This window comes from Cervus elaphus, chromosome 22 (genome assembly GCF_910594005.1).
Source record: "Cervus elaphus chromosome 22, mCerEla1.1, whole genome shotgun sequence".
NCBI lineage: Eukaryota > Metazoa > Chordata > Mammalia > Artiodactyla > Cervidae > Cervus > Cervus elaphus.
In genome coordinates, this window is record NC_057836.1 from 57,865,030 (window position 1) to 57,892,642 (window position 27,613).

At 38.5% G+C, this 27,613-nt stretch overlaps 1 protein-coding gene across 1 annotated transcript in view; it reads right to left on the minus strand.

The window, feature by feature from the left end:
- The window catches only part of CFAP54 (cilia and flagella associated protein 54), a 294,432-nt gene that overhangs the window by 64,151 nt on the left and 202,668 nt on the right, over nucleotides 1-27,613 (minus strand). Inside the window, exons 52-61 of the mRNA XM_043881586.1 lie at nucleotides 27,416-27,521; nucleotides 25,288-25,432; nucleotides 24,314-24,471; nucleotides 23,963-24,142; nucleotides 23,718-23,844; nucleotides 16,861-17,016; nucleotides 15,472-15,577; nucleotides 14,508-14,604; nucleotides 8,418-8,516; nucleotides 7,771-7,912 (exon numbers count right to left, since the gene is read on the minus strand). Of these exons, the coding sequence (XP_043737521.1) occupies nucleotides 7,771-7,912; nucleotides 8,418-8,516; nucleotides 14,508-14,604; nucleotides 15,472-15,577; nucleotides 16,861-17,016; nucleotides 23,718-23,844; nucleotides 23,963-24,142; nucleotides 24,314-24,471; nucleotides 25,288-25,432; nucleotides 27,416-27,521 (1,316 nt within the window). The remainder of the gene's footprint in view (nucleotides 1-7,770; nucleotides 7,913-8,417; nucleotides 8,517-14,507; nucleotides 14,605-15,471; nucleotides 15,578-16,860; nucleotides 17,017-23,717; nucleotides 23,845-23,962; nucleotides 24,143-24,313; nucleotides 24,472-25,287; nucleotides 25,433-27,415; nucleotides 27,522-27,613) is intronic.

Here is a 27,613-nt window from a genome sequence, read left to right on the forward strand (position 1 = left end):
CAGCCCGCCCCCGCAGGGCCAGCCCCTCCCCGCAGCGTCAGCCCCGCCCCCGCAGGGCCAGCCCCGCCCCGCAGCGCCAGCCCATCCCCGCAGCGTCAGCCCCGCCCCACAGCGCCAGCCCCTCCCAGCAGCGCAACGGAACTAGCTACCTGAATAAGAGTCCACCTCCGCCCGCCTGTGTCAGGGCGGAAATGAGGCTCTGAAGAGACCGGCAAACAGAAGCCAAATAAACAAAGGGAACCGCTTCAGAAGGGACTGGTGCAACAGATTAAAATCCCTGTAGAAAACACCGACTTCACCGGAAGGGCCCTGTAGATATCGAGAAGTGTAAGCTGGAACGAGGAGCTATCTGAAACTGAGCCGAACCCACACTGACCGCAACAGCTCCAGAGAAATTCCTAGACATATTTTTACTTTTTTTTTTTTTTGCTAAGTAAGGAAAAAAAAAAATTTTTTTTTTCCTTTTATATTTTTTCTTTTTTATTTTTTCTCTTTTATTTTCCTTTAAAATTCCCTATTACTCCCCCATTACTCCTTAACTTTCATTTTCATAGATTTTTACGATTTTTTTAATTAGGGGGAAAAAAAAATTTTTTTTTCTTTCTTTTTTTTTTTTTCCTTTTTTTTCCTCTTTTTTCTTCTTTTTTTTCTTTCCTTTTTCTCTTCTATTTTCTATTTTTCTTTTTCTCTTATTTCTTTTAAAGTCCTCTAGTACTCCTCTACTACTCTTCATTTTCATCTTCACTACACTATAACCTTACAAAAAAAAAAAGAAGAGAAGCCCTATCTTTAAACCGAAGATTATTCTCTCCCAATCTTGAATCTCTGTTTTCTACCTCAGAACACCTCTATTTCCTCCTTTCCCCTTCTCTTCCCAATCCAATTCTGTGAATCCTTGTAGGTGTCTGAGATACGAGAACACTCTGGGAACAGACAGCTGCGTAGATCTATCTCTCTCCTCTTGAGTCCCCCTTTTTCTCCTCCTACTCATCTCTATCTCCCTCCTCCCTTTTCTCCTGTTCATGTAACTCTGTGAACCTCTCTGGGTGTCCCTAACGGGGGAGAATCTTTTCGCCATTAACCTAGAAGTTTAATTATCAGTGCTGTATAGTTGGAGAAGTCCTGAGACTACAGGAAGAATAAAACTGAAATCCAGAGGCAGGAAACTTAAGCCCAAAACCTGAGAACACCAGAAAACTCCTGACTACATGGAACTTTAAGTAATAAGTGACCGTCCAAAAGCCTCCATACCTACACTGAAACCAACCACCACCCAAGAGCCAATAAGTTTTAGAGCAAGACATACCACCCAAATTCTCCAGCAACACAGGAACATAGCCCTGAATGTCAACATACAGGCTGCCCAAGGTCACACCTAACACATAGACCCATCTCAAAACTCATTACTGGGCACTCCATTGCTCTCCAAAGAGAAGAAATCAAGTTCCACGCACCAGTACACTGACGCAAGCTTCCCTAACCAGGAAACCTTGACAAGCCAAACGTCCAACCCCATCCACTGGGTAAATCCTCCACAATAAAAAGGAACCACAGACCTCCAGAATACAGAAAGTCCACTCCAGACACAGCAATCTAAACAAGATGAAAAGGCAAAGAAATACCCAACAGGTAAAGGAACATGAAAAATGCCCACCAAGTCAAACAAAAGAGGAAGAGATAGGGAATCTACCTGAAAAAGAATTTAGAATAATGATAATAAAAATGATCCAAAATCTTGAAAACAAAATGGAGTTACAGATAAATAGCCTGGAAACAAAGATTGAAAAGATACAAGAATTGTTTAATAAAGACCTAGAAGAAATAAAAAAGAGTCAATTAAAAATGAACAATGCAATGAATGAGATCAAAAACACTTTGGAGGGAACCAAGAGTAGAATAACGGAGGCAGAAGATAGGATAAGTGAGGTAGAAGATAAAATGGTGGAAATAAATGAAGCAGAGAGGAAAAAATAAAAAAGGATCAAAAGAAATGAGGACAACCTCAGGGACCTCTGGGACAATGTGAAACGCCCCAACATTGGAATCATAGGAGTCCCAGAAGAAGAAGACAAAAAGAAAGGCCATGAGAAAATACTCGAGGAGATAATAGCTGAAAACTTCCCTAAAATGGGGAAGGAAATAGCCACCCAAGTCCAAGAAACCCAGAGAGTCCCAAACAGGATAAACCCAAGGCGAAACACCCCAAGACACATATTAATCAAATTAACAAAGATCAAACACAAAGAACAAATATTAAAAGCAGCAAGGGAAAAACAACAAATAACACACAAAGGGATTCCCATAAGGATAACAGCTGATCTATCAATAGAAACCCTCCAGGCCAGAAGGGAATGGCAGGACGTCCTGAAAGTAATGAAAGAGAATAACCTACAACCCAGATTACTGTACCCAGCAAGGATCTCATTCAGATATGAAGGAGAACTCAAAAGCTTTACAGATAAGCAAAAGCTGAGAGAATTCAGCACCACCAAACCAGCTCTTCAACAAATGCTAAAGGATCTTCTCTAGACAGGAAACGCAGAAAGGTTGTATAAACGTGAACCCAAAACAACAAAGTAAATGGCAACGGGACCACACCTATCAATAATTACCTTAAATGTAAATGGGTTGAATGCCCCAACCAAAAGACAAAGACTGGCTGAATGGATACAAAAACAAGACCCCTATATATGCTGTCTACAAGAGACCCACCTCAAAACAAGAGACACATACAGACTGAAAGTGAAGGGCTGGAAAAAAATATTTCATGCAAACGGAGACCAAAAGAAGGCAGGAGTCGCAATACTCATATCAGATAAAATAGACTTTCAAATAAAAGCTGTGAAAAGAGACAAAGAAGGACACTACATAATGATCAAAGGATCAATCCAAGAAGAAGATATAACAATTATAAATATATATGCACCCAACATAGGAGCACCGCAATATGTACGGCAAACGCTAACGAGTATGAAAGAGGAAATTAATAGTAACACAATAATAGTGGGAGACTTTAATACCCCACTCACAACTATGGATAGATCAACTAAACAGAAAATTAACAAGGAAACACAAACCTTAAATGACACAATGGACCAGCTAGACCTAATTGATATCTATAGGACATTTCACCCCAAAACAATCAACTTCACCTTTTTCTCAAGTGCACACGGAACCTTCTCCAGAATAGATCACATCCTGGGCCATAAATCTAGTCTTGGAAAATTCAAAAAAATTGAAATCATTCCAGTCATCTTTTCTGACCACAGTGCAGTAAGATTAGATCTCAATTACAGGAAAAAAATTGTTAAAAATTCAAACATATGGAGGCTAAATAACACGCTTCTGAATAACCAGCAAATCATAGAAGAAATCAAAAAAGAAATCAAAATATGTATAGAAATGAATGAAAATGAAAACACAACAACCCAAAACCTATGGGACACTGTAAAAGCAGTGCTAAGGGGAAGGTTCATAGCATTACAGGCTTACATCAAGAAAGAAGAAAAAAGCCAAATAAATAACCTAACTCTACACCTAAAGCAATTAGAGAAGGAAGAAAGGAAGAACCCCAGGGTTAGCAGAAGGAAAGAAATCTTAAAAATTAAGGCAGAAATAAATGCAATAGAAACTAAAGAGACCATAGCAAAAATCAACAAAGCTAAAAGCTCGTTTTTTGAAAAAATAAACAAAATTGACAAACCATTAGCAAGACTCATTAAGAAACAAAGAGAGAAGAACCAAATTAACAAAATTAGAAATGAAAATGGAGAGATCACAACAGACAACACTGAAATACAAAGGATCATAAGAGACTACTACCAGCAGCTCTATGCCAATAAAATGGACAACTTGGATGAAATGGACAAATTCTTAGAAAAGTATAACTTTCCAAAACTGAACCAGGAAGAAATAGAAGATCTTAACAGACCCATCACAGGCAAGGAAATCGAAAGTGTAATCAAAAATCTTCCAGCAAACAAAAGCCCAGGACCAGATGGCTTCACAGCTGAATTCTACCAAAAATTTAGAGAAGAGCTAACACCTACCTTACTCAAACTCTTCCAGAAAATTGCAGAAGAAGGTAAACTTCCAAACTCATTCTATGAGGCCACCATCACCCTAATTCCAAAACTAGACAAAGATGCCACAAAAAAAGAAAACTACAGGCCAATATCACTGATGAACATAGATGCAAAAATCCTTAACAAAATTCTAGCAAACAGAATCCAACAACATATTAAAAAAATCATACACCACGACCAAGTGGGCTTTATCCCAGGAATGCAAGGATTCTTCAATATCCGCAAATCAATCAATGTAATACACCACATTAACAAATTGAAAGATAAAAACCATATGATTATCTCAATCGATGCAGAGAAAGCCTTTGACAAAATTCAACACTCATTTATGATTAAAACTCTCCAAAAAGCAGGAATAGAAGGAACATACCTCAACATAATAAAAGCTATATATGACAAACCCACAGCAAGCATCACCCTCAATGGTGACAAATTGAAAGCATTTCCCCTGAAATCAGGAACAAGACAAGGGTGCCCACTCTCACCACTACTGTTCAACATAGTGTTGGAAGTTTTGGCCACAGCAATCAGAGCAGAAAAAGAAGTAAAAGGAATCCAGATAGGAAAAGAAGAAGTGAAACTCTCACTGTTTGCAGATGACATGATCCTCTACATAGAAAACCCTAAAGACTCTACCAGAAAATTACTAGAACTAATCAATGAATATAGTAAAGTTGCAGGATATAAAATTAACACACAGAAATCCCTTGCATTCCTATATACTAACAATGAAAAAACAGAAAGAGAAATTAAGGAAACAATACCATTCACCATTGCAACAAAAAGAATAAAATACTTAGGAGTATATCTACCTAAAGAAACAAAAGACCTATACATAGAAAACTATAAAACACTGATGAAAGAAATCAAAGAGGACACAAACAGATGGAGAAACATACCGTGTTCATGGATTGGAAGAATCAATATTGTCAAAATGGCTATTCTACCCAAAGCAATCTATAGATTCAATGCAATCCCTATCAAGCTACCAACGGTATTTTTCACAGAACTAGAACAGATAATTTCACAATTTGTATGGAAATACAAAAAACCTCGAATAGCCAAAGTAATCTTGAGAAAGAAGAATGGAACTGGAGGAATCAACCTGCCTGACTTCAGACTCTACTACAAAGCCACAGTCATCAAGACAGTATGGTACTGGCACAAAGACAGAAATATAGACCAATGGAACAGAATAGAAAGCCCAGAGATAAATCCACGAACCTATGGACACCTTATCTTCGACAAAGGAGGCAAGGATATACAATGGAAAAAAGACAACCTCTTTAACAAGTGGTGCTGGGAAAACTGGTCAACCACTTGTAAAAGAATGAAACTAGAACACTTTCTAACACCATACACAAAAATAAACTCAAAATGGATTAAAGATCTAAATGTCAGACCAGAAACTATAAAACTCCTAGAGGAGAACATAGGCAAAACACTCTCCAACATAAATCACAGCAAGATCCTCTATGACCCACCTCCCAGAATATTGGAAATAAAAGCAAAACTAAACAAATGGGATCTAATGAAACTTAAAAGCTTTTGCACTACAAAGGAAACTATAAGTAAGGTGAAAAGACAGCCCTCAGATTGGGAGAAAATAATAGCAAATGAAGAAACAGACAAAGGATTAATCTCAAATATATACAAGCAACTCCTGAAGCTCAATTCCAGAAAAATAAATGACCCAATCAAAAAATGGGCCAGAGAACTAAACAGACATTTCTCCAAAGAAGACATACAGATGGCTAACAAACACATGAAAAGGTGCTCAACATCACTCATTATTAGAGAAATGCAAATCAAAACCACAATGAGGTACCATTACACGCCAGTCAGGATGGCTGCTATCCAAAAGTCTACAAGCAATAAATGCTGGAGAGGCTGTGGAGAAAAGGGAACCCTCTTACACTGTTGGTGGGAATGCAAACTAGTACAGCCACTATGGAAAACAGTGTGGAGATTTCTTAAAAAACTGGAAATAGAACTGCCATATGACCCAGCAATCCCACTTCTGGGCATACACACTGAGGAAACCAGATCTGAAAGAGACACGTGCACCCCAATGTTCATCGCAGCACTGTTTATAATAGCCAGGACATGGAAGCAACCTAGATGCCCATCAGCAGATGAATGGATAAGGAAGCTGTGGTACATATACACCATGGAATATTACTCAGCCATCAAAAAGAATTCATTTGAATCAGTCCTAATGAGATGGATGAAACTGGAGCCCATTATACAGAGTGAAGTAAGCCAGAAAGATAAAGAACATTACAGCATACTAACACATATATATGGAATTTAGAAAGATGGTAACGATAACCCTATATGCAAAACAGAAAAAGAGACACAGATGTACAGAACAGACTTTTGAACTCTGTGGGAGAAGGTGAGGGTGGGATGTTTCAAAAGAACAGCATGTATACTATCTATGGTGAAACAGATCGCCAGCCCAGGTGGGATGCATGAGACAAGTGCTCGGGCCTGGTGCACTGGGAAGACCCAGAGGAATCGGGTGGAGAGGGAGGTGGGAGGGGGGATCGGGATGGGGAATAAGTGTAAATCTATGGCTGATTCATATCAATGTATGACAAAACCCACTGAAATGTTGTGAAGTAATTAGCCTCCAACTAATAAAAAAATTAAAAAAAAAAAAAAAAAAAAGAAGATGGTCCCCTTCTCCTCCTGCCTTCAGTCTTTCCCAGCATCAGGGTCTTTTCAAATGAGCAAGTTCTTTGCATCAGGTGGACAAAGTATTGGAGTTTCACCTTCAGCATCAGTCCTTCCAATGAATATTCAAGACTGATGTCCTTTAGGATGGACTGGCTGGATCTCCTTGCAGTCCAGGGGACTCTCAAGAGTTTTCTCCAACACCACAGTTCAAACGCATCAATTCTTCAGGACTCAGCTTTCTTTATGGTCCAACTCTCAGATCTATACATGACTACTGGAAAAACCATAGCTTTGATTAGATGGACCTTTGTCGGCAAGGCAATGGCTCTGCTTTTCAGTATGCTATCTAGACTGGTCACAGCTTTTCTTCCAAGGAGACAGCATCTTTTGATTTCATGACTGCAGTCACCATCTGCAGTGATCTTGGAGCCCAAGAAAACAAAGTGTCTCACTGTTTCCACTGTTTCTTCTTGTCTCTTGTTTCCATCGTCTCCATTGTCTCTAAGGAGAGCCCTTAGCAAATCAAATAGCTAACTTCCCTGCCCTCAGGAAGCTGATGATAGTTTAATAAGAGAAAAAGCTTAAACATGCAAAAGCACACACACACAAATATAAAAGAACTAAGAAAAGAAACAGGGAGCTATATCTGAGTGTAAGAGTAGGTACACATTACAGAGGCTCGGAGAAGGTCTCTCAAATAAATAATCCCACAAAGTTTCACTTGAAATGTGTGAACTGGAAAATAAACAGGCCATCAGGAAACATCATTTTTTCCCCACACAACCCTGCACCTGAAATGCAGCAGTGAATGGAATAACATATATGTACATATAGCAAGCAGGGGCCTCTGTGTTTTAGCAGCTATACCCTAAGATTTGCCCTTTCAGGGTCTTAGAGGTTTCCCAAACCATTGTTGTTTTAAAGCCAACAAATCTCTAGAATTAAATCTTTGAAACTTGATTATACATTATATGTATATAAAATGCCCAACATCCACACATACCAAGTAAATAATCTGTGTATGAAGACAAAAGATCCATGGAAGCAAATTCTGGGATATTTGATAATGCCCCTTGGCTAACTTTATCAGTTCTAGCATTCTTCTTTCCAATAAGTAGATTAATTGCCAGCACAGCCTCACTGACCTAAAATTAATGCATAATTAGAATTCATAAATGCAAGCTTTTTGATTCATAGATATCCATTAGGTGAAGAATGTGAAAAAGCAAATTCATAACATTTGGTATACATTGGAGGAAAAATAAACACAATCTGAAAAACAATATGTGATCCTCTGCATGTACTATGCATCATAGTCAAACAAATCATGATTGTTGACAATTGAATCAATAAATAAGTCACTCTGAATAGGCTCCCTCACCTAGCTGTGACAGATATTTCCCCAAATACGTGCACATGTGTTATCTGTCAATACTTTCATTAAAGAAAAGTTGAAACAAACAAAACCAAGTCTGGCTAATAGAGATTAAAAACACTACACATATAAAGAGCACTTCTAATCGCCCCAAAGAAATATCATTGGCACAAATCTCAAAGAATGTGAAATTTTTCTTTCTCTTGAATAAATAGATTGTGTTGTCTTAACAGATGTGACAGTAAAGAGAAGAATTAAATAAAAATCACACCAACCTGTGCAGCAGCTCTTATTGCAATCCAGGCAAATGAACTGTACATTTCATGTTTATTTATTATTGGTTCTTTAATAGAACTATGCCTTCTGGGAAGAGCCTACAAAATATGGCAAATATTTTATGATAAAGACAGATAAAGAAATCATAAAGTTTAATGATAGATTTTCTAATCTTCTGAAGATGAGATTTTAGTGTAACATTGTGTAGCCATTAAGAATAATAATGTACATGCATCTATCAACATGAAGATATCCTAATCATATTAGCAAAAGAAAAGTGTAGGTTACAAAATAACATGCAAAGTATGATCCCATTTTTTAAAAGATAGGTACATCTATATTTCTCTGTATACACAAACAGAGAAAATTGTCAACAGTGGTTATCCCAGGTTTTATGGGTAATTTAATTATATTTAACTTTTTTGTGTGATTTTCTAGATGAGCTTACATTATTTGAATATCAATAAAATAAACAGAAATGGCATTTTAAGTGTTATTTACCATTTTAACAGAATATCTATAAATTGAATATGTATTGTGTGTAAAGATGTCAGAAATAGGAATACTACTTAAAGATTTTGGATAGGTATTTGCCATCAGCTTTCTAACTACAGAACTGTTAAAAGGATGACTGTAATCATGAAGTTCTAAGAATAGCAAAAAGTGACAATGAACAGAGATGCGTGCACTGTGAGGGTCTGCGTGTGTGGCATGTGTGTTCAGCTTTTAAATATAAAAAAGTCAGTAACACAGAAGTAAACAGAAACCTTGCCAGCAACATAGTAGCTGTCTGTTTTAATAGTCAAATTTAAAGATTCAACTAATCTGGAATAACTATTTGTTGATGTTCATATTTTGCCTGAGTTTTTTAGATCTTCAACAATAAAATAAGCAATAACAAAAATACATTTTTTACTTCTGGCAATAAGAAAAAGAAAAAGGAAAAAAAGAAAAGGAAAAGCAATGAGTAAAGCTGATGCCTAGCAGGAAAAACAATGCACAAATGTGACTAGATCAAGTGTTAAACTTGGAGACAGGTGATACCTGGAGAGATCGGTCCATGGGGAATCTAAAATCTAAGCAAAGTAGCCCTATTCCAAATATGAAGACCATCCTCACTAGCTGTAATAACACTGCTTAGGCTCTGGGGTGGCCACTGCCAGCTTACTGACTATAACCTTGGGCAATTTACCTATTTAATTCTGGACACAAGGCTAATAGGCATTGAGTATAGAATAACATTAAGTAACTATATTGTATGAACAATTAGTGACACAGACATTCAAAAAAGAAAGTTCATTTTGAATTGAAAGGAAGGTTTTATTGAGGTCAAACTTGAGCTCAGAATGGAAACAGGAAAAAAAATATGATGGGCATTTTTTACATGGGAGGTGTTCAACACTGCATATGAGATACTAGCCTATACAAACAGGTAAGAAAAATTTAAAAATGCATCTAGAATAGGAAATGAAGTTAAATTGTTTGCAAGGAACATGATCCTATATGTAGAAAATCCCAAGATACACACACACACACACACTCTCCTCTAGAATTAATAAATGTGCTTAGCAAGGTCACAAGATACAAAACTCAATATTCATAAATCAATTGTATCAGCAATGAACAATCTGAAAGTGAAATTAAGAAAATACCCATTCATGATAGAAATAATCTTAACAAAAATGTATAAAATGTGCATACTGAAAAGTAAAAAAATACTATCAAGAAAAATTAATATCTAAATAAATGAAGAGAGTTCGTATACATGAATTGAGGATTCAAAATTGTTAACATGCCAAATGTCCACAAATTACTTGTAGATTCAACATAATCTGTACCAAAATTCTGCGTTTTGGCAGAAACTGACAAGCAGATTCTAAAATGAGGAAGAAATGGAAAAGATTCAAAGGGAAAATAACTTTGAAAAGGAAGAACATAATTGGAAGACAGATACTTTCCAATTTCAAAAAACTTACTACAAGCCATACAGTAATCAAGACAGTGGATACTCACATAAAGGTAGAATTATAGATCAATGGAATAGAATTGGAAGTCTAGGAATAAATATTTATACTTTTGATCAATAAAGTTTTTGACAAGGGAGCCAAGGCAATTCAATAAAGAAAAGATAGTCTTTACAACAAGTGATGCTCAGACAAATTAATATCTATGTGCAAAAATATGAATTTAGAGCCTTACCTCACACTTTACACAAAACTTAATTCAAAATGTACCATGATGGACTTAAGCATTAAAGCTAAAAAACTTTTAGAAGAAAACACAGGAGAAAATCTTCAAAATCTGGGGTTAGGTAAGGTGCTACTAAAACCACAAAATATATATAAAAAAAGATAAACTGTACCTCATTAAAAGTAAAAACTCTTGTTTCTAAAGATACCATTAATTGCATGAAAAGACAAGCCATCAACTCGAAAAAATACCTATAAATTATATATCTGATAAGGGACATATATCTAGAATACATATGTTTTAAAAGTCTTATAACTCAATGATAAAAAGATAACTCAATTTAGTTTATGGGCAAAAGATTTGAGTAGATATTGTCCTAAAGAAGATATACAAATGGCCATTAGGAATATGCAAATCAAAATCCTAATGAAATACTGCTTAATACCCACTAGGATGGCTACAATCAAAAAGATAAATAATAACAACTGCTTGCAAGGATGTGGAGAAACTGAAACCCTCATACACTGCTGGTAGGAATACACAATGGTACAGCACTTAGGAAAACAATGTAACAGATCATCAACAGGCTAAACAAAGAGCTGAAGTATGACCCAGAAGTCCCATTCTTAGGTATACACCCAAAGGAATTGAAAACACCTTCACATAGAAAATCTGTATCTGGAATTGAGAGAGTAGCACTGAAACATACACGTTACCATATGTAAAACAGACCCCTAAAAGGAAGCTACTGCATAACACAGGGGGCTCAGCGTGGTACTCTGCGAAACCCAGATGGGTGGGACGGGGTAGGGGTTAGGGGAGGTCCAAGAAGGAGCGGACATGTGTATACTCATGGCTGATTCACGTTGTTGTCTGGCAGAAGCCAACACATTATTGTAAAGCAGCCATCCTCCAATTAAAAATAAAGTTTAAAATATTTAAATCTATATATGAATATTCAAAGCATAATTCATAATAGCCCAAAGTGGCAACAATTCATATATCCAGCTCCAGTTGAATGAATCAAGAAAAGGTAATAAAACTATATAAAGAAACACTACTCAGAAGTAAAAGGAACAAATATTGTTACATGTTACAAAATGGGTGACCCCCAGGAACATGATGCCGCATGAAAGAAGCAGGCATGAAAGATTACATACTGTATGATTCCATTTAAGTGAACTATCCAGAAAAGATAAATCTACAGAGACAGAAAACAGACTAATGGCTACCTGGGACTAGAGGTAGAAATGGGAATGACAGCAAATGGGCACTTGGGATCTTTTGAAGATGAGGGAGATGTTCTAAAACTGGATGGTGATGATAGTTAACACAACATGTAAAATTATTAAACATCTATGAATTGCACTCTTAAAATAGGTTAATTTCACAGATATAATTTATGCTTCAATAAATCTATTTTCTAAACATGTATTTGATAATCTCTCTCTCTGGACTATTTTTTCTCTCAATTCCTTGGAAAACTTCTACTTATCCTCCAAAACTCATCTCATCTGTAAAGCTTTCTCTTACATTCCCCCAAAGCAGAATTAGCTACTTTGCTCCACTTCCCTACTTGACCTATCTTATTATAGGCCTCAGAACATCACAATACAATTATTTCTTTCCTTTGCTCCTCTGTGCTTCTTAGGGGAAGAGAGTAACATGCTTGGCATACATTGAGCACTCAATAAGTGTTTGTTTGACAAATGAATACATGAATGAATGTTCAAGAAATAGTTCAACTAACAAATAACTATTGGATACCTACTATGTACAAAATCCTCCAGAAAGATACAATGTTGGAGTCTAGTCAGAGTTACATAATGATAAAGGATAGTCCCCTCACCTCTTTTTGGGTTTCTTTTGGGTACTTATTATGTGCCAAGTCTTTTATTTTACTTAATTTTCCTAGCTACTCTAAGGGGTAAGTACCCTCACCTTCATTTCACAGATACAGAAACTTGGGTTAGAAAGGCTTCGGTCCCACTGGTATTAATAGTGCGTCATGAAGCTGGGACTCCAACCCAACCAGGCTGACAGTCACTATACTCCAGACTCCATATCAGTGAAACAATAATGCTTTCTTTTCAGTATCTATATAGCAATTGTCTTTACTGGGACATATTGTAAATGTTCTATTTCAATGGTCTGAATATGCCTAGATGAATTTTTGTTGTTTTTGACTGTTTTCTGTGTGTCTAATAATTGTAGGTCTTGCTAAAATATTTATGCTGTGTCAAGATATACAGAAAATAATGCTCATATTGTGTGTGTTGCTGCTGTTCAGTCACTGGAGCTGTACTATTCTTTCACTCAAGTCTTATTTGTTTAAGCTCCTAATTATGAACAGCTCCCTAGAGAAGGCCCAAAAGGTGATATATTTTTTATCCTAGCATCTTATTAATCTGCATTGCAAATTGCCATGGAAACAAAGATTTCTGTTTTCTCTTATTGGATGTAAAGATGTGTATCATATCACAAAAGTAAGTTTTCTATGTAATCATTTTGATGAAAAAAAAAAAAAATAGCTGTTACCCACCTAAGGCAGCAACCATTTAAGTTGTTCCAACTGACTGAAAGCCTATTTGTCTACAGGATTTAAATCATGTTTATGTTGTCTCAAAGATTAGAGATTTGACATCAAAATTTTCTGGAGAGATTTTTTGGTGGGTCAGAGGATTATTTAATGAGAATGAAATATATAAAGCCTACTGAAATCTACAGAATAAACAATTAGATAGTATTTTTTGAAAAATAAAAACCAAGTTTAAAAAAAAAATTAAAACAAAGTTCCCCACCCAACTTCCTTCCTAGAAAATCTCCCTGTCTAGGGTGCTCAGGGCTGGTGCACTGGGATGACCCTGGGGGATGGGATGGGGAGGGAGGTGGGAGGGGGTTCTGGATGGGGAACACATTTGCACCTGCGGCTGATTCATGTCGATGTATGGCAAAACCCACTACAGTGTTGTAATTAGCCTTCAATTAAAATTAGTTAATTAATTTTTTAAAAAAAGAAAGAAAATCTCCCTGTCTGAATCCTGGGTACTCAGGTGTGGTCCACAGACCAGCAGCATTGGCATTTCTAGGAGCTCCTGAGAAAGGCTGAACCTCTGACCTCAACAGGATCACAGGATCCCTGGAGATGTTTCTGCCCCTTATTTGGGAGCACCGCTCGATGGAGTGCATGCCTCTGCCCCCCTGCAAGGCTCCCTCCCAAATGATCAAATCTCACTTTTCACCTCTTTCCACTGCAGTCATTCACAATCCCACCAACTCAAGTTATTTCTTAATCCTAAACTTCCCCACCTAAAATACCCCCAACCTCCCTTCTCTTCTCTTCCTCCCTCACTCCCTCCCACCCTTCCTCCTTTACAGGTTTACTGCCTGTCTCCCTCCACTGAAGAGGAAGTGCATGGGGACAAGCACTCAGATTGTCCTGGACCTGCTCTGTCACCTTCCAGAATACGGTCTGGTCATAGGACATCTCAATAGATACGTGATAAATGAATGAGTGACGTTTCTTATCAAAAGATGATCTGTTTGCCAGCCACATCAGTAATGAAAACCACACTCGTCTATCAGCTTAAGCAATGTGTCATTTCCTGCAAACACCTGATCAGTCCCAATGACTGAGCATATTTATATGCACCTACATTTCATGGATAATATTTTAACAGGCAAAAATCTCCAAATGAAATCCATTTCCAGAATCTTATGTAAAAATGTCCAAAGAGGTACCTAAATATGAGTATGAGCTTAAAATAATGAATTAATTCCTCCAAGTCACAAAGAAAAATGTCTCTTTATATCCATACCAGAGGTAGCAAAATAAGCAAGCTAAAAGGCAATATACTTTACATTTAATACTTTATATTTCTAATAAAATCATTTATTACCTTAATAATCGTCAATGGTGACACTGAAAGTTTGCTCTTTGACTTCTTCATGTGTAAAAATAATAAGGCTATTTCAAGGTAGGAGTCTCTTATCAACCTAAAACAATAAAACACTGTACTTACTACATAGTCTCACTACTCATAAGCATCATTTTGTATCATGTGACAACAATTTCTGAGCAAATGAAGGTAAAAACAGGCAAAACTAGCATCTGTTCCAAACTGACCCTTTTTTCATAGCACCTGTGGCTTAAACACTGGTGCTTAAATTCCTCCCTACTGAAATCAGAAGCTCTCACAGACAGCTGCGTGTTCTTCCTTGTCCTGGGCTGTCCTCCTGCCATGACTGCAAGGAAGTCCAGCATCAAGGCCATTCTGGAATATTCCAGCACACGAGGCACTACAGAAGTGACAGTCAGCCTGCAGAGACCCACCTGGCAAACAGGTCTCTGTCTCGACCCTCCTACACTGATCAGATCCTAAACAGACACACAGAGTTACGCTGAAAGCCACGACTCGGTGTGGGTGAGGGCTGTGTCCACTCTCAAACCTGTCAGACAGGGTCATTTAAATCCGTGCAGTAAGTCATTATATAGAATTGAGCTGGCCAGCCTTGGCACTGATGAACCAGCGTGACAAACCCCTCCTCGATACAGGTTCACATCCGGTGGAAGTTCCTGCATCCTGGGACTGGCAGGAGAGCAAGCTGAGTGTAGCCCAGAGTGATTTTCAGTCCAGTATGTCACCAGGCTAACTGCTGTCATCACCTCTCACTGAGAACGGAGCCGTGGGGAGGAGCCCCAAGCAACGAGCTTGAAAAGGAAGTCAGTGAGCCAGGTGGACAGTGGACACCCCAAACTAGCCCTGCCACGAGAGTGTCCCAGTCATTTCAACATACACCCAGAACACGGCACTCAAATCCAAACACATACTGTGATAATGGAAAGGTCTTTTCTTTTTTTACCCTGAATTTTGATCATGTCTCAAGCTTAGCTGTATAGCTTCAAACAGACTCTCAAGTTGCAAAGTTGGAGGTTTCTCTTCCATCAATATTTGACATTCTATTTTGCCTGAAAGAGAAAAAGGATATACAAAGATCGATTTTCTTTTTTCTACCATTGAGGACTTCAGAACAAATATTTTACGCTGGAAATTTGGAAAACTGGATGTGCTCTCCTTGTGTGTCCATCTCTTGTTTCCTGCTGGAAGGTACGCCATCGGGGAAAGAGCTGCTGCTTCCTTCCCTGGGCACCTCAAGGCTCCCCTGCCTCCTTTCACTGTTCAGACACAAGTGTTATCATCCTATTTTCCTTCCATTTCCTTACTTTGTGCTCTCACTTCCTCCTGCAGTGCATTCCTTTAATCTACATCCATTTTCTTCTTTCCTCCATCACTGCAGACATCATAGGAAACACCTTTGCTAGAAACAAATCCTAGAAAATCAGCAAACACTGGAAAACCAACACAGATGATGCAAATGCTCTCGTGTGCACACAGCTCCCCCTCCCTCATGGTGAGCTGCAGCCTTCAAAAGCCGGGCGCTGGAATGCTACTTCTATAGCCAGAAGGACTGGAAAGAGAAATCTCATAATCACTATGAAAAGGATTGACAGTTTCCATGCAGCATGTGGACAGAGCATAGAGCCACCTCATGTGAAGTTCACATCTGGGCATTTAGTAGCTCTTGACATATAGATGGCTATTTACCCAGACTGCCCTCATCTGCCAACCAGGATTGATCATGCCTACCTTGTAGAGCTATTGTAGGAACTGGCAATATGAGATGTAACACACTGATTACAGTGCTTTATACCTAGTAGATGTTCAATAAATGATACCAGTTGTCATCATCACTTCTCTCAGGGCTAAAATGGCCACAACAAAGTTATATGAATGCATTATGCAAATGTGTATTGTAAGTTATAAGTACAGATATGCTATAGCTATTTAAATGGATAGGTATCTTTTATAGAAACTGGCTATTTCAGCTAAGTAATGAAATTATGCATAAAAATATCTCCTAAGCATTCTTTAAGTAACATTTTTCATAGCTAAATGACTGATAATGAGATTTTTGTGTCAAACGTGAAACTTTGTGTAAGGAAAGCCAGTTGTTTATAAAAGAAATGAAAATAGGAGTCTTTTTTCCCTTTCTAGATGTAAACTTAATATAAGCATGTTCATTTTATCCAAAACCAGTTTGGCAGAGACATCAAGGTGTTTATCAACACCACACCCTTTGTAAAATCAACATTTAATATAATCAGTGACCAGATTTTTAAGAAGTCTTTTGTTAATAGGAAAAAAAGTTTCACCAAACTTTATCATAGTTGTGACCCCAAATACATCTTACCTTTCTGAAAAAAGATTTCAGCTTCCACCTCATGTTCTTCTGTTCCTGATGTCCTAGCGAGCTTCAAAGCTATTTCAAAAAAATGAAGGGCAGGTAACCACTTTGAAGAATCCTTCTTTTTACTGGTATAATATACTTGCTTGGCCACTGTATGTCCTAAAAGAAAGACATTAGATTAAGAGGGAGAAATACACATAGTGTTCATAACAAGGGCTTCGCAGGTGGTGCTAGTATAAAGAACCTTCCTGCAATGCAGGAGATGCCAGTTCGATCCCTGGGTCGGGAAGATCCCCTGGAGGAGGGCATGGCAACCCACTCCAGTATTCTTGCCTGGAGAAACCCATGAACAGAGAAGCCTGGCAGGTTAAGGTCCATGTGGTTGCAGAGTCGGACGCAAATGAATTGACAGCACACACACACCCCCATTCATACCCAACCTCCCAGTTAACAGACTCCTCTCACCATAGGTGCAGTTAAGAAGTCTGGGTGTGTGGGCGGAGGAGGGTCCCTGGTAGCCTAGTGGTTAAGATTCCAGGCTTTCACTGCTGTGCCCTGGGTTTAACCCCTGGTCAGGAAATGAGCTCCCATAAGCCCTTAGCAAGGCCAAAAAAAAAAAAAGAATAGAATTCTAGGTGTCTTTAGTTTTTAGCATTGAAGAAACACTTTAAGGAAACTCAGTACCCAAATATTTCAATGAACTATAAACAACAGCCTTTTGGAACTTGGTCTTTGATAAATTTCAACATTTTTCTCATTTATAAGATGAAGAATAATCTCTTGAGTCTTTTTCCGGTTCTAAAAATTCACAATGCTCTACATAACTTCTGGGTTCCAGAGATAAGGTTGTTAGTAGTGAAACACTGGGAAGTTTTATAAAGTTTTATGTTGTTCCCAATAAAATCTGCATATATTAATAGGCAGTAATTTCTATTCAGTTCTATAGTGGTTCCTCACATTGCATATTTTCTCATTACAACTTGTTGGCAAACCCATTATGGACAAAGACCTCATGTCACACTTCTGGTATGGTCCCATCACTTCTTAACATAATAAAGGATTATTGTATTATTGAAGGGGCATAGGATTTAATTTCTAATCACCTCAAAGACAGACAGACATTTAGTCCACAAATATTTTCTGAATTCTTAGGCACTGGATAAGAAAGAGAAAAGTGGAAAATAAGAACTAAGGTTCCTACAATACCAGGTACCATCCCAAATACATATGCATTATCTCATGCAATCCTTCCAACTCTGAGTGGATATCATTATTATGCTCATGTTACAGAGGAAAAAGCAGTGGCACAGTTAAGTTTAAGTAAATTGCCCAAAATCACACAATCTGAACCTAGGCAGTCCAGCGCCAGGACCCATACCCTAAACCATGACTCTGCAGCAAACCCCTTAAGAGAGAGACCCTGGAGCTTAATGTCTAACAGGGACTGTGAACGGTCAGACAGGCAATCAAAATACCGCGTGGTTGACTGTGTAGGCAGTGAAAGCCCGGACACTGTGGTAGCAGGTTATAGGAGCCCTGGGCCAGACCTGAGAAAGGTCAGGATGCCTGCCTACTGAGGACGGCCACCAAGGCGGGCAACTGTGATCACCTTTGATACGTTTAAAGAAGAAAAATGTTGAGATAAAAGTAAAAGGCAACTGGGTGGGAAAGCTGTATTGATAGAATAGCTTAACAGGCATAGTAGGGGGAGTGTGAAGAGAAAGGCAGTGTAGAGTTGCAGAATGATACAACTCTGGGTTCCAGCTGGATGCTGGGCACAAGCCAGGCATTGGAGTTACTGTGTCACCAGAGGCTCTGAGTGGTCCCTACATGCCACTGAGCACTGAGGCAGCAGAACCAGAAACTATCAGAGGTTTCTTTGAGTTCTAAAAATTTGAAATCCAAGATGCCAGGCCCTACAAAGAGTTTTTAAGAAGCCTAGGGGTTTTTTTTTTTTTTTTTTGTAAATGTGTAGTTTACGAATGAGCTATTTGAGTAGAAGGATGGTGGGGGAAAGGGTCTTTCTCCCTCCCTCTCTCTCTGATCCAAGGAGAAGTCACACAGCCCTTCCTCTGGACAAGGCACTTTGCTAAGAAATGGAGATGAAGAAACTGTAAGGCTTGCTTCCTGGGGCTCCCTAAGAGAGGAAGGAGGCCTGGCACGGAACAATGAGAATGGCTGACACCTGTGAAGTTCTGAGCACAAACCAGGTGCCTTTCTAAACGTGCTACACAGCCCGCTCACTTCATCCCGTGAGATTGGTACTTTTCTTACCCACATCTTATGAGAGAGGAAACTGAACACACAGAGGAGTGGAGTGATTTCCTGGAGGGAACTGGACCAGAATTCTTTCTCCAGAGTCCATGCTCTTAAACCCAATAATCACCACCAATGATCAGATGGCAGGCAAGAAGGATATGCTAATACCATTTGTCCTATACCACCTCACATCTCAATACCTCTCCCATTCTTACATGTCTTGCTTATTGTTTCAAAATACACTACAACTGTTTATTAACATAAAACAAAAAAATCAAGTCTCTTCATGTCATTGAGGCACTTATATACATGTACAATGTTTACTGCTGCTAAGTCGCTTCAGTCGTGTCCGACTCTGTGCGACCCCATAGACGGCAGCCCACCAGGCTCCCCTGTCCCTGGGATTCTCCAGGCAAGAGTAGTGGAGTGGGTTGCAATTTCCTTCTCCAATGCATGAAAGTGAAAAATGAAAGTGAAGTCGCTCAGTCGTGTCCGACTCAGCAACCCCATGGACTGCAGCCCACCAGGCTCCTCTGTCCCTGGGATTTTCCAGGCAAGAGTACTGGAGTGGGTGCCATTGCCTTCTCCACAATGTGTACTACAGTACTATAAATAAGTACTGACATGTAATAATAGTACTTGTTTTCTATGTTTTTGTTAAAACTAGAAAAAGAATTGTTACAGAAATTGACTTTTCTCTCTCTCTCCCTAACTAGATAACAGATCCTTTGAAGGCAAAGATGATGGCTCCCAGTTATAGTCCCACTCCCCAGCATTATTCTTGAACCTTTCTTCAATCAGTAATCTATTTCTTCAACTAATAAGGAAGCTCTAGGTTCAGTCATTAATGGGAAAAATAATCTTTAATAATCATGATACTTATCTTTTTGTTGTTTTAGAAAAATAATCTCAAAATGTCTTTCTCTGTAAGAGGTTTTCACAAAGAAAAAAATAACCTAAGTTCCTCTGTTCTTGCAATGCAATCTATACTATCACTGTAAAGGAAAACTGTAGAGAAACATCAAATCAGAGGATTTTTATGCTTCATAATATTGAAGCGCTCCTTTTTGCAATAAACATCAAGACTGTGAAAAAGATGTTGTGAAGCTGATGTTGTTGTTTTGACAGAAGAGCTGCTTTTGGTTTTTGTTCTTTAAGTTGGTATTTAATATAACATAACAGAAAGCAAGCTGTTCTGCTTCAAGGGAGTCTAAAAATCAGCAGCAGTATTGCCACTGAGTGGTGACACATCTTCAGGATTAGCAAGGCAGGAGAGCAGCGAATTCATTTAACACAATCTGCACAACTTAACACAATCTGTGCTTTAAGTTCTTGTAGAAATCCAATATATTGATAATATAAATTGTGGGCTAAAAATGTAGGAAAATAGCTCTCATGGGATCAGTGAACAGGACAGGAATTCTGCAGGTCAGCTAGGCTAGCCTGATTTCATAAATAAGGAAACATTAATAATAGGGGTGAATGGATTTCCCTACAGCAATAAAATTCATAAATGATGATAATCATAAAATAATAATAATCATGATGAGGAGGAGAAGAAGGGGAGTAAGGGGAAAAGATTCCGGGCAGTTTGAACACACTTCTGTTACCCTCCCTCCCCAACTCTAGTCCAATCACCAGCCTCTCCTGAGCTGAGCAGCTGCTGGAACGGGACGTAAGTGGGGCCCAGCAGGTGAGTGGTGAGCTCCAAAATGTTGGTTTGGCGGTTATTCAAGTGTGACAAGGTCAGCAGGTCAGGAGATGATCGCCACTGAAAAGAATGGCTTCTTTCTGCTCAAAGTTCTCAGGAGGACCTGGGCACACGTGCCAGCAGGGCAGCCCAGAGCAGCGTGAGGGCCAGTCAGGAGGCAGAGGTGCTCCAGGGAGGAGCAAAACCCTGCTCCCGCTGGGTCTGCTTCTTCGGTTTAACCCCTGCTTCCTACTGCTTTTGCTTATTAAAAGCACAGTGACCATACACAATGGTCTGCCTCAGGGGACACCGCCACTCTGTCTGAATGTGAAGCCAAAGTGCCTTTGTTCAGGGAGACGCCCTGGTCCTATCCACTGTAGACGGCTACAGAAAGGTAGAAATTAAATGCACGTACTCTGTGAGGTTGGCCATTCCAGCAGATATTTGCAAGACGAATGGCCTCTTTACTTTAGTTCCTCACCCCACCCTGCTCTGTGTTCCATAAAAGATAGTGGCATCCAGACTCCGATAAGATGGCTATTTTGAGACGTTAGTCTGTCATCTTCTCGGTCAGATGGCTTTCTGATTAAAGTCGTATTCCTTGCCTCAACACCTTGTCTCTGATATATCGGCCTGTTGTGTGGCAAGAAGAGCGAGCTTGGACAGGGTAACAGAGGCGCAAGGGGAAAATGTGGGCAAGAGTCTTTATTGTGTTTTTTGTGGAAAGGAGTGGGTGGGTAGTGTAAGCAGACTAAGGTTTAGGATTGGCTAGTTTATATAATTTCAGTGATCTCTGCTAGTAGTGTATATTTGTCTCTAGGGTGATTAGGGCAGAGAAATATTGGCCCCAAGGGTAGGAACCCAGCAAACTCACTAAAGGTTCTGGGTGTGGGCTGGAAAAGCTGGTTTGCATATAAAAGTCACCATCCCAGGAAAGTGGTTAATTAACCTCTAAGAACTGGCTAACCCTGAGAGGAGAAGTCCCTCCCTGGTCAGCAAGACTCCGGACGTCAAAGCATCAGGAATACATTTTAAAAAATAATTTTATTTATTTATTTATTTATTTTTGGCTGTGTTTCGTCTTTGTTGCTGCGCTGGCTTTTCTCTAGTTGTGCTAAGTGGAGGCTACCCTCTAGCCCCTTGCACTGCAGGGGCTTCTCACTGTGGTGACTTCTCTTGCTGGAGAGCATGGGCTCTAGGGCAGGTGGGACTCAGCAGTCGCAGCTCCAGGCTCCAGACACAGGCTCAATAGCTGTGGGGCATGGGTTTAGCTGCTTGGTGGCTTGTGGGATCTCTCCAGATCAGGGATTGTACCCATGCACTGGCAGGTGGATTCTTTACCACTAAGCCACCAGGAAAGCCCGAGATATACGTTTCTTTCTTTCTTTTTTTTTTTTTTTTTTTAAGGCATGATTAATATAGGTTAGAACAAAGAGAGCTGTTACAAGATTTTCAGCCCTCTGAGACAGACAAGAGCCTTGGAGCTAGAGGCACATAGCTTTGGGTCAACAGTGTCTGTGAGCTCCTGTGAAGGGTAGCAATACTGGTTTCCTAGGAGTTATATGGTAAACAATCTGCCTGCCAATGCAGGAAATGTAATAGACGCTGATTCGATCTCTGAATCAGGAAGATCCCCTGAAGAAGGAAATGGCACTCCACTCCAGTACTCTTGCCTGGAAAGTCCCATGGGCAGAGGAGCCTGGCAGGCTACAGTCCATGGGGCCACAAAAAGTCAGACATGACTGAGCAACTGAGCGCATGCACACACACACACACACACACACACACATATATATACACATACATATACACACCTCTGGCTTACTGGTCTACCTTCTACAATCAGGTCCTCTCTTGGCTGGCTTCAGGCTATCCTCCAATCTATTCTTCACCCAGCAGCCAGGGTAATCCTCTGAAACATAAACTGTTCCCTGATCTCCTCCCATTAGGCTGCCCCTACCCCACTCTGCTCTGGCTGTAATGGTCTCCTTGCAGTTCTGGAATATGTCAAGTGTGTCCTGACCTCAGAACCTACAACTCACTGCTTGCTCTGCCTCCACTATGCATGACTCCACTATGCAATATTCATGATTCCACTATGCATATGCATAATACTTACAGTCCAGAATTAAATACCACCTCCCCAAAGAGGCCTTTCCCAATTATTCTATTCAGTACTTAAATAGACACCCCTTCCTTTGCCATTCTTTATCAATAGACCTTATCCACATCTTTTCTAACACTAATTACAATTACATACATAGACATAACTCATCATCATATTTAAGCTTTCTATATCCTTGCAGATTTCCTATATAGTTGTTATCAAATGCAGATTTCTATAAAATATATGCTGTATTAAATTTTCTAAATATTATAAAAATGTATGAATATTGAATAAATATTAAAATGTTTTATACAATATTTATAATATGATAAATGATATAATATTCATTCCTGTATATGATTTGTTTACTTATTTATCTCTATCTTCAAGGTTAAGAGCAGGAACTACATTTGTTTTCATCCCCAGTAGCTTCCCAGGACCTCACATGGAGGCTGGCACATGGTAGGTGATCAGATGTCTGTTCCTTCATCAGCAAAAGAAAGAACTGAGTAGATAATTGCCTTCTAACATTTCCACTATCAAGTATCCTTCCATACAAACTACTTTTCAACTAAAGGATTACACTGTGTAAATAGCTTTGTATAACCAGCTATTTAATTAAATGCCTTTGTGTGCAAGGAATAACATGGCACTAATAATAATTTTTTCAACTATTTTTTAAATAAATGGAATCTGGGTATTCATAAATATTGCCCCAAATTAAATGCACTCACAAGATAGCCTGCTTGAAAATAAATTAAACTTTTTTATCAGTGTCTTAAATATATGTTTAAGTGTCCTTACCAATTCTCATTTTTGTTTTGGCCAATAACATGACATGAGGAAGATAAATATTTTTCAAAGGCAGTAATGGACTTGCATAGTCAGTGTTTGATGAAGGCAATTCAATTGTTTCTCCAAAACTTATCATCTGTAAAAGAAACATTTTAATAAGTAGTTAGCTAATGTGTCTAATAAGACAAGAAAGGTCTGCAATAAGAAAAAGAAGAGTAAGTTTCTAAATCTTTTGGACAGTAAAGCATTCTCACCTGTTCTATAAGAATGCTGTGAGACTGAGTCAACAAATACAATTTTTCTATTTTCGAAGAAGGAGTTTCCTTGAATTTCTCAGCTTTTGTTAAATCATCCAGCAAAAGCATGCTTCTCACCAAGGTCAAATGAGATCGAGGAGAAATGAAGTCATGTCCTTCAAGCAACTGTATTACCTCCTATTAAAATAAAATTATTACATCTGATGGTACCATTTACAATTCACTGAAACAAGAGCTGGCCATATTGACTGCCATACAAGCAGTAACTAATGGAAATTTAAACTCTCTCCTTTTATTCTAACCAGAATCCTTCAGTAAATATCAATGTGGATGAGGCTGCCTTCCTACCTGAAGGCTTTTTATGATGTCTGCCTTTAAATGCTTTTCTTGTAGGCCGATAATTACAGCTTGCATCAAGAATTCAGCCTGCAGCTCCCTGTCACCTGCAGCTTTTGCCTCCACACACACTTCATTGATAAGGCTCACATAATCTGTTATATCGTTTTCTAAAATAAACAAATGCAGTTACTTAAAGTGCACCGAGAAAGGAAAAAACTGTATAAGCATAATATCCTCAAAATTTATCATAGGAATATTGTATAAAATAGAAGAAAAGGAAGATACAAAGATGGAAAACAAAACTACATGAAATATTGAAAATAAATGTAATTTTGGGGAAGTACTTTAGAGTATTCAAATGCTGCAAAAGTAATAATGATATTGCATGAATTAATTTAATTTGGGAGATGGTAGAGATGGGTAAATAGATAGGCTCACATAGAGATAACTATGAACCACTGCCAGTACTAATATTTGTAGGTGCCAGGCTGTAATCTAGGACCTTTAGAAATTTAACCCATTTATCCTGGAAATAATCCTATGAAGTAGGTACCCTATTTCTATTTTACAGAGGAGAAAACTGGGGCATAGGGGGATTAAGTGATTTGGCCAAGATCACACAGCAAGGAAGTAGTGGATAGAGAATTTGAACTCAAGGCAGGGTGGCTCCAGAAGCCGCTCTCTGGACCCCTGCACCAGGCCGCCTTCCTAGATGACAGGAGGGCTTGGGCATTCATATTCTGATATCTCATTGCCTGCGATGCATACATCAGTAACATATATGCCATTTTCAGTGATACAAGGAACTGCTGAAAATGATTATCCTCGTTTAATATCTCAATTTTTAAAATTCTGGAAACAGATCAAGCTAAGAAGCTATAAAATGTTAATGTTATAATAAAATACATCCCAATAAAACCTCTGTTACATAAGTAAAATTAAATTTTATGAAAGCTTTGATTGAAGAGACAGGATATTTCTACCTTTCACGATTCCAATGCCACGAATCTGGGCAACAAATGCAGTCACCAAGGCTAAGCGGCACCTCAACCACAGATGAATGTTGAAATATTCTCGAGAATTTAGGGAAATAGGATCTAAAAAATTGTCGTCTTTACTTTCAGTCGCCTAAACAATATCAAAATGATGATTATCTTTCCACTTAAAGATGCCCAAGTTCTAGCCTAGTGTTAAATATAAGTTAAGGGAAGCATTGATACCATTTAATAGCATTAAATTTTTAATTTTAGAAATTATTCTTTAACACTCTATAAAACATAAAAGATACACAAAAAACAAGTAAAATCACTGTTAACACTGATCCTCATTTAAGTTCTTTCTTTTTCTCTGTGTACCCACTGTTGAAAACTAGATTTACAGTCTGAATTTTTCATTGCAAACTATATCAACAGTTTCCATACCTTCAAAGATTTTGTGACCATCATTTTAAAGGCTGAAAAACAGCAATATTGGCTAATTATTGAGTGCTTATTACGTGCCAGGGGCTGTGTTACATGCTTTATACATATTATCTCACTTAATCCTCCTGACAAGCCAAAGAGCAGTTATTGTTATTCTCTGTTTTTCAGAGTTGAGAAGTGAAGCCTAGGGAGGCTAACAATTTGCTTAAACCCCATCATATTCTGGCAGAGGTCAGGATTCACACTTGCGTCTTTCTGAATTTAGAGCCCACAGTCTTAACTGACTAAGTTATATTGCTGGGTGCTGCTGACATATTTTATGACTTACTATCCTTATTGTTTAACTTGACAAAGGAAGCGACCAATGGGAGGGAGGTGACAAAGCAGCTCTTCAATTGAGAGCTAACAATTGTCTGAGAGCTATCAATCTCAGACACTTCATCTACAACAATGCTTCTTTGTTCTAGGAATTTCCTGCTGTGCATCTCTGACAGTTCACCATCTCCAACCAGTCAGCAACATCTGTTATCAAGGAGCTGTGACCTGGACTTGATGGGGGCTAAAGAGACTGACGGGTGAGGTGCAGAGGAGGAGAGGGTGAGCTGTTCCTGGGACCAGAGTAAGAAGGGAACAGAGAACCAGGGAGAGGATCATGATTAGAATGAGGGGTCTACTACAAATACCTATCTATGTACCTTAATCTCCGCCTATATGCCTGTTACTGTTGAAAAGCCAAGTCATGCTTAATCTAAATCAGGGCTTCTCGGCCTCAGCATGACTGACATTCTGGGCCAGATACTTGTTGTGGGGGAATCGTCGCATGTGTTACAGGATGCTGAGCAACATCCCTGGCTTCCACCCAGTAGATGTCATTAGCATTGCCTCTAGTTAGAACAACCGAAATGTCTCTAGGCACTGCAAATGTCCCCTGAGAGGCAAAATCACCCCCAACTGACAACCACCACTCTAAGTAAATTTTCAGAATCAGACTGCTTTTTAGCATATATATTGCTTTTAATATAGTAAGAAGTGAGTCAATTAGTTTTGTTTTGTAAAGACTTAGATAGTAGCAATTTTATTAGTAAAGCTTAAGCTTTATTTTATTCATTTTAAAGTGAGCAAGAGTTTAGTGTACTGAATCTTTATATTTTAATCCTAAACAATCCTGTATTATTAAATTACTTGGTCTAATTGAAGTCCATAAAATTTCAAAGAATGTGAGACACCAGTTGCCATATAGATTTGAGAGCTTAAGAGCAGAAGAATCTAATTGTGAGAAATTCAAGATGGGAAACAGCACACGTGTCACACTGGTAATGCTAAAGAACAAATATAATTGAAAGTGAAACGAAGACCAAGTATTGTGAAACAACTTCATTTACTGGTGACACCAGATCTAGAAGACTAGAATGATATATCTGGTGGGACTTCAGTCACTGTTACATCCAATTTCATCAGTTCCTAAATGAGATTACACAGCTCTTTTAAAAAAGTTTAAGGAACTTGCCCAAGGTATACTGACTAATAAATAGCATCAACATGGGACTTAAACACAGATCTTTTTATTCTGAACTCAATGTTTTCAGTACTTTACCCCTTTGTTTCATTTAAATAATGAGACAGTGTCCTAGTATGTCAATAATTATTCCATAATAAGTATTATAAGGATAAACATTAAATCCATACATACATAACTTCCTGGAGAGGTGCCATTCTCTGAGTCATCTTCTACTACCTTCTTTTTAAAAAGTTTTGAATCCTGGAGAAGTTTAAGTGTGGAAAATACTATCGCAGCACTAAAATAGAGAATATAATTTAAACATTATTACTATTACACTTGTGGCACTTATCCCTTATTTCCTAAGTCTCTTCCTCCAGAAAAACCCTC